The following is a 7,474-nucleotide window of genomic DNA, read 5'->3' on the forward strand; positions in this document are numbered from 1 at the left end:
AACCAGTTTATGTAATGTCTGTCCCAAACCCCTTCCTGGTTTAAGTTAAATCAGAGTCCCCCAGCATCCTGGCATGCTCTCTGGGCTGGGTGGGGCTCCCTGCTCCAGACAGCTGGGTTGGCCCTTCCCCTTTGCTCCCTGGCCAGACCTCCGGTAGAGACTTGCAGGCCCAGCAGGATCTGCTGGCTTCCCCCGTCCCCTCCCCCCTCTCACCACTTGCTGCTTAAGCAGAGATCCTTTTTACCTCTTCAACACCATGGACTGTAGCCAGCATGTGGTATGCTAGCTAATGCTGTGTAAGGCAGATTGGACAGTGTCCGTTTAGGGTTTTTTGAAGCAGCTCAGATGGTAATGTCCCTGCGTTCCTTCCTTTGGAAAAATGCTGTTTAAGAAGAGCTTGTAATGAGTGAGGCTTCGTTTTCTGATGGGGTGTTAAATGCTGATAACAGCGTTGATAAATGCTCTATTATCAATGGTGGGGAGGAGGGACCCCTCCCTAATCACAGTGTCTTGCCAGGGCCTGGCCACACACCCCTCCACTCAATACGAAGGATGGGGAGGGAGGGCTGCTCTAGCGCCCCAGCTTCTAGCCTGAGCCACTGCAGGCATGTGCTTGCATTTCTGGGATGTCTGTCTGGTTACATAACTGATTTAGCTTAGCCAGGTTAGACTAACCTGCAAAGATTGAATCAATTCAGGCTCAGGCTTTTTGAATGTCTGTTCCTGTGTGAGGCAGCTCCCAGAGCCAGGGCACCTCCTCAGAAACAGGAGAGCAGCATCTTCCCAGTCAAAATTAAGATATCTCCAGCTTCTGAAAGTGCAAACTAGCTTCCCTGACATGAGGCAGCTTCCAGCTGGGCCCTGGCAGCTTATACAGAGAAGAACAATTAGGAAGCTGGCATCTGAAACTGCACCATCTCCCTCAGCAGGGCCAGGGATATTGTTCCTTTCCTGTGCTACAGGTCAGGCAGGTTTGTGTGCCGAGTCGCTGATTAATTATGCCACATGCAGGGACAGATTATTCCAGCTGTTCCATGGAAAAGACCCTAGCTTCTCTTCATCAGCTCCCCTAAAGGGCTGCATAGCATTGCTATGGCAGAGCTGGCCACAGAACCCAGGAGTCCTGAACCCCATTCCCCTGCTTTACCCACTAGATCACCTCTGCCAGGGAGGTGAGGATAGAACCCAGGAGTCCTGGCTCCCAACCCCACATTGTGCACCAGGAAACAACTGATGACGTCCACTCCAGGAAAAGCCACATTTATATACAATCACTTTATACCATGCTGTAGCCCAGCTGTCAACAAACTGCTTGCACTGCAGCAACCCCCCCAATACTTGCCACAGAACCACAAGCAAAGAGGCCGGTAGGGAGATGCATCATCTGGAACATTTGCGATCAGCAATTTTAGATGACTCTCCTCGGATTTCTTGGCAGAAGAGCTACGTGGCCCACGCTCCTGTCTGTCTGGGTTTTCAGCTGCCTGGGGCTGAAGAAAGAGTCTCTGGAGAAGATGCTAAGCCTAGTGATTAGAGCAGGAAGTTAGGCTTTCTGTTCCTAGGCCTCAGGTAGACAGTGCAACAAAAGGGATGGGGAGGTATTAGGATTCCTACGTTCTGTCTTCAGCTTTCAAAGGGAGCATGAGCTATTGGTTAAAGCAGGGGATCAGGAGTCAGGATGTCCAGGTCTTGTCCCCACAAGACTGTGAGCAGGAGCAAGTCACTGTACCTCTTTGGGACTCTTGTTTCCCCATTTGTAATAATGGCAATGGGCCTATCACCTTCCCCCAGGCACTTCAAGGCTTAGTTCATTTCCTGAAACCTGTGAGCAAAAGGAACCCTCTAATTCCCACTTCATAATGATGCTTCATTATCCTCCTCATGGTTGCCCTCCTGACATCCTTATTAGTTTATTGGTCACAGAATTATTGTGGCCTGTGCATGGGGCTGTGAGCCAACACCCAGGTCGTAACCCCACCTTGACACTAGTTCTTCTCTCCCATCCTCACAGAAAGGATGCTAGTACTTGTCTGTGAAGGGTGGGATATGGAATTGCAAGGGACAGTCAAACTCCCTAAGCACTGAAGAGAGTAGTGTTTATAGTTTTATAGGCCAGAGGGGATCATCTCACCTGCTTCCCATATCTCACATCCCAAAGTTTCATCCAGTCAGCCCTGCTTTGAAGGCTGTAACTTGCATTTGGCTAAATCATCCTCCAGAAAGGCACTCAGTCTTGCTCCAAAGACATTGAGGGCTGAAGAATCCTCCATTTCCCTCAGTGTTTGTCCCAGTTGTGAATGTCCCTCACTGAGAAAGCTGGGTGGGGTGGACATTTGTCTGACTTCAGCTTTCAGACACTAGTTCTTGCCCTGCACCATTCAAGAGCCCTACAGCACACTGTTGTTTTCTCCCCAGGCAAGTACTTATCTGCTCTCACAAAGTCACTTCTCCATCTTCTTTTTTACAAGCTAAACAGCTGGCATATGTTTACGACTGCAGCAGCAAGGCATTTATTTACTCTGCTCCTTGGATCATTTTCGTGACTCTTTTTGGCATCCTCTCCAATTTTTCAGCATCCTGGTTTAGAATCCTGTGACTCTGCCCTATCAGTCTGATCAGTCCTGTATATAGTCACCTCCTTACTTCTGATTTCCCTGCATATACCACCAGGGGTCATGTTGGCCCTTTTTACCACAGGGTTGCCTTGGGATCTCCTGTTGGTTTTGAGATATGGGTGTGGTTGTTGCACTTTAAGGATCAATGTCTCTCATAGCTACAGTTCCCAAAGCTAATTGTTCCCTCTTTCCCTTCCTCTGTGGCTGCAGGAAGATAATCACAGCTACTATGTGTCACGAATTCATGGGCCGGGCGAGGCACGTATCAAGGAATTCTGGGTGAACATGGCAGAAGCCAACCGAAGCCAAGTGAAAATCCATGGCATCCTCTCCAACACACACAGGCAGGCCTCGGTGAGCATTCCCCACCCCTTCGCAAAGCTATGCCATCCCTTCCTGGGGCATCAGCTGTTGTGCCATGGCAGTGACCTGTGCATATTTCCCCAGTAACTTCTTTCCTTGAAAGGATCTCCAAACCCAGGGCACTAGCACCTTGGCCAGAGTAGCGATGCTCTCTCCCTGTGATTCCAAGGCCACCACAGAGGAAGAGACTCAGGCCAGAAATGAGCTTTGCTTTCCACAGACACATGCTCCACATTCAGGTTCACTTCTTATGGGCATGAAGCATCAGTAGAGAGACCAGCACAGCCGAGGCCCATTCCTAAGCCTAAGGCATGTCCAACAGGCAAGAGGGGTTAAGACACTCTGGGAAATGATGTAGCTGGCATCCCAGCCAGCTGCCTTGGACTCCCCAGCCCAAACAACAATACACTCATGTACAGCTGAGGCTCCAACACTTGTTCAGAGCTGGGCTTGAACTCATGCCTCTAGAGTCTGAGCAAGAGGCGTATATGTTTGGGCACTGCACCCCAGGAAGCCTATTGCAGTTGGACTCTAGGGAAGGGCTGAGCCTGGAGCTACTCCAAGAGGTCAAGACATTCCAGGTGGTCACAGATATTACCAGCAGGTTGCTGCTGAAGGAGAAGGCACTGCCTTCAAGTACCCCTGTGTTCCCCCTCTGCTTTTATCCATCTGGGCAGCACTGCTTTTCCCTATCTCGCCTGCCTCCTACCTGTCAACCTGGTCAGAGCCTCAGACAGAAGCATAGTCAATGCGATGCTTCCTAACATGGCCTCTCTCCTGTCCCCACCTGTCTCCTGCAGAGAGTCATCCTGTCCTTTGACTTCCCCTTCTATGGCCACCACCTGCGGCAGATCACCATAGCAACAGGAGGTGAGTGAGACCTGAGCCTTGCAGGAGGAATTTGGATGGGGGTTGTCCACTGTCCCTGGGGAAGCTGGCAGTGGTGACTGGAGGGCAGTGTAGCCTAGCAGGCCAGGTGTCTATCTTCCCCTTCTACATCTTAATTTAGCTCTTCCAGGAGGTGATAACAGGGAATCTATTCCATCTGGTCCAGGAATCTGGTCCATCCAGTGCCTCCATTTCCGCAACTCTAAAGGGGCAAGCGTCTGCCCGAGAGAGCACTGTGAGGACTAGCCCACCAGCTGTAATCAGTGCTCAATGGTAGCACGATGCAGGACCCAAAACCAGAACCCAGGGTCCAAACTGGCTAACATTCCAGGGGTTCAGCTCAGGCCCAGTTCTAGTTGGGATGGGAGTGGGCAACCGGTTGAAGACACAGGCATGAGGGGGATCTGCAAGAGGATGGTGTCTTGGGGGCAGTGGGGTGAGAGTGAGAGGAGGGGGGCATAAATTACTTTCCCTTGCTCCCATCTCAGGTTTCATCTTCATGGGGGATGTTATCCATCGGATGCTCACAGCCACACAGTACATTGCACCTCTGATGGCCAACTTTAACCCCAGCTACTCCCGCAACTCCACCGTCATGTACTTTGACAATGGTGAGCTGCCCCCTAGCCCCGCCATAGCCCAACAAGCTGCCTTGCTGCTATGTGCGAACACAGGCCCTGGGTACACTCCTGAGACATATATTTGTGTTTGTGTACAATGTGCTGTCCCTTACACATGGATCTCTGTGTGGGACATGTGTCTATGTGAACACGTGATATGTATGTCCCTGTGCATGTGTGATGTGTGTCCCTGCAGGTTCATGACTGGAGGTTTAACAACTGAGCTGTCATTTCTGATGCTGCTGGGTGAACCTGGGAAAGCTCTGATGAGCACCAAAATTGGAGATGTTTATTCAGAGACCCTCCTTGGTTCTGCTGCTGAATGTGGGCTGGGGAGAAGGAGGATCTGGCGTGCCTTGTGTGACAGGTTTTTGGTTATAGCCATGTTGGTCTAAGGACATAGGTAGGTAGGCAAGGTTCTTTGGGTAGGTGTGATATCTTTTATTAGACCAACTGAGTACTTGGAAAAATGTTCTTTGCAAGAAGAGAGCTTGCACCCAAAAGTTTGGAAAAAAAAACATTTTTCCAACTACTCAGTTGGTCTAATAAAATATATCATATCTACCCAAAGAACCTTCCCTACCTTGTGTGGGTAGGCAAGAGGAAGGAGTCACTACAGCTGTGGGAGCTGTTGAGGGGGGAAGTGAAAGTAAACAGGGAAAATTGAAACCAGAATCTGCCTCATCTCAAAATAATCAAGGGACTTCCAGCTAGTTTTGGTCACCGCTAAATGAATTGTGCTTGGACCTCCAAGCACATGGAGCATTGCAAGTCTATCCATGTGGGGGAAAGCAGCCAATGTCTGGGGTCTGTTGCTGGAGCCAGTGGGTGGATGGTTCTGAGGCAATCAGATCCAGTGTGTGAGCAGTGTGACAGTGGGGTGTGGCATTTTGCAGATGGTGACTAGGAGGTGTGCGTGTGGCGGTTGCTGCTACATGAGTAAAGTGCATGCAGTTGTGAAATGGTTGTCATGGCTAGTGCATTGGGCCTACAGGTATCTGGGAATGGCCATTACAGGTGGTGCCTGGGAAGTGAAACTGATGTGACCCCACCTGACATGACCCCACCGCTAGCCCTGGTGGTGTCTCCTTTCTTCTGCAGGGAAGGTGTTTGTCGTTCAGTGGGATAAGGTATATCTTCAGGGAAAGGAAGACATTGGCAGTTTCACCTTCCAGGCTGCTCTTCACAGTGATGGGAGAATTGTCTTCAGTTACAAGGAGGTGAGTGAACCTCTCTCCTGGGGGTGTGATCTTTGTGGGGCGATGCAGCACTCCTAGGCAGATAGGACAGGACAAGAAACACGGACTGATAAACAGGACAGAAACCCATTATGTATCCCAGACAGGGTTGCCAACCCTTCCAGATTGGCTGGGAGTCTACCAGAATCACCATCAATCTCCCAGTGACTATTGAAAGCAACCTGGGAGATTGTGATAGGATATTTTAAGAAAATAAATTCAATTAATGAAATTATATCATGTTGGGAGAAAAAAATCTCCCAGAACAGCTTCAGTCAGAATGCCAGATGAGTGACCCTGGAGCCCCTGCTATCTTTCCTGATGACTCTCCATCCCTGTGGGGCAAGACACGTTGGCCAAGCATGCAGAAGGCTCTTCCTCCCTCCTCAGCATGGCAAGCTCTCCAAGAAAGAGTGGGTTGGTACAAATCACCCACTGGTGAGGATTTGGGACATGTCCCACCTAGGTCTGACCCCCAGTGGATATAGGTTGGGTACAGCCCAGCTGGGGAGCCTTAGATCTTAATTCAAGCTGTAGAGACCCTATCCTTATCTCTACTAGGGCCTGGCTTAGTCCCTGGTGTTGGCCAAGATGGTGCTGGACAGCACACATGCTCCACACAAATGCCTTGTAGCATCTCTACAGCCAGCTACGCTTGCTCTTCCCATTGTGGCTGATGGGCTTGGATCATCTCCAGGCAGGGATGGAGAACAGCAGGATACACAGGACCCAGGCTGGTACAAGACAGTGGTCCTTAATCTACTCCTGTGCTGTGGGAAAAACAGGAGGGGAGAGGCCCCCAGAGAATATCAGCTAGGTCATTCCAAGCTGTTTGACTCTGCTGATGCCCACTGTACATGGCCCTTGGACACACAGACCATGAGGTTTCACGGGCTGTCATCTCTCCCCATTCCAGATCCCTGTGTCTGTCCTGGCAATCAGCGCCACACAGCACCCTGTCAAAGCTGGGCTCTCTGATGCCTTCATGATCCTGAATCCCTCCCCTGATGTACCTGGTGAGTCCCCACCATGTGGGCTGCTTTGGCTGACTCTAGGGGAGGAAGGAAGATGAACAAGTTGGTAGCAAGGAGAATGGGATGCCTCGCCCATCAGGATTCCCCTGGGCTCTATGCTCACTAGGAATGAGCCTACAGTGACAGCACTGCTGGAAAGAGAGGACTTCCCTCTTTCTTAAGCCAGAAAAACAGGACAGCTTTGCACTGCTTTTTGTGTGACTATGATAAATCATTTGCTCTTTTTGTGGCTCAGTTCCCTGTATGTGAAATGGGGACAATGGCACTGCCTGACCTCACAGGGTGGGACGGTGTTTCTGACACACAATATATCACCTTATGTCCTGGTAACATGGGACAGATAAGTCAGATAAGTACCATCAATAGGTAGCTCTGTCTCTCTGTCTGTTTGCCTTGGTCTCTTTCCTCTGGCTATGTTGGAATGCCCCTTTCAGAGGTTGAATTGGCAGTGGAAGCCTTGTTCTCTGAACACCCCATGAGCCAGGATAATCCTGGCCCAGCACACAATGTCTGCACTGGAGACACTCAGCAGACAAAATGTTTTGCATTTCCTGCCTAGTGTATTTCAAAGTCATCTGTGGCAGCCAAGGCCTTGCTTCCCTGATGTCCAACTGATAAGGACAGGGAAGGATAAGGAGTGGGGGGGTGCAGAGAGCGCTGAAGAAAATAGGATAGGATGTGGATGGAAGAGACTGCAGGAACTCTAAACTGGGATG

At 50.3% G+C, this 7,474-nt stretch overlaps 1 protein-coding gene across 1 annotated transcript in view; it reads left to right on the top strand.

The window, feature by feature from the left end:
* PLXDC1 (plexin domain containing 1) overlaps positions 1–7,474 on the top strand; it is a 68,379-nt gene that overhangs the window by 35,295 nt on the left and 25,610 nt on the right. The window contains exons 3-7 of the mRNA XM_019507486.1: positions 2,826–2,969; positions 3,779–3,848; positions 4,355–4,477; positions 5,588–5,706; positions 6,641–6,740. Coding sequence (XP_019363031.1) covers positions 2,826–2,969; positions 3,779–3,848; positions 4,355–4,477; positions 5,588–5,706; positions 6,641–6,740 — 556 coding nt within the window. The remainder of the gene's footprint in view (positions 1–2,825; positions 2,970–3,778; positions 3,849–4,354; positions 4,478–5,587; positions 5,707–6,640; positions 6,741–7,474) is intronic.

The sequence above is a fragment of the Gavialis gangeticus genome, unplaced genomic scaffold (genome assembly GCF_001723915.1).
Source record: "Gavialis gangeticus isolate Ggan-Ray unplaced genomic scaffold, GavGan_comp1, whole genome shotgun sequence".
NCBI lineage: Eukaryota > Metazoa > Chordata > Crocodylia > Gavialidae > Gavialis > Gavialis gangeticus.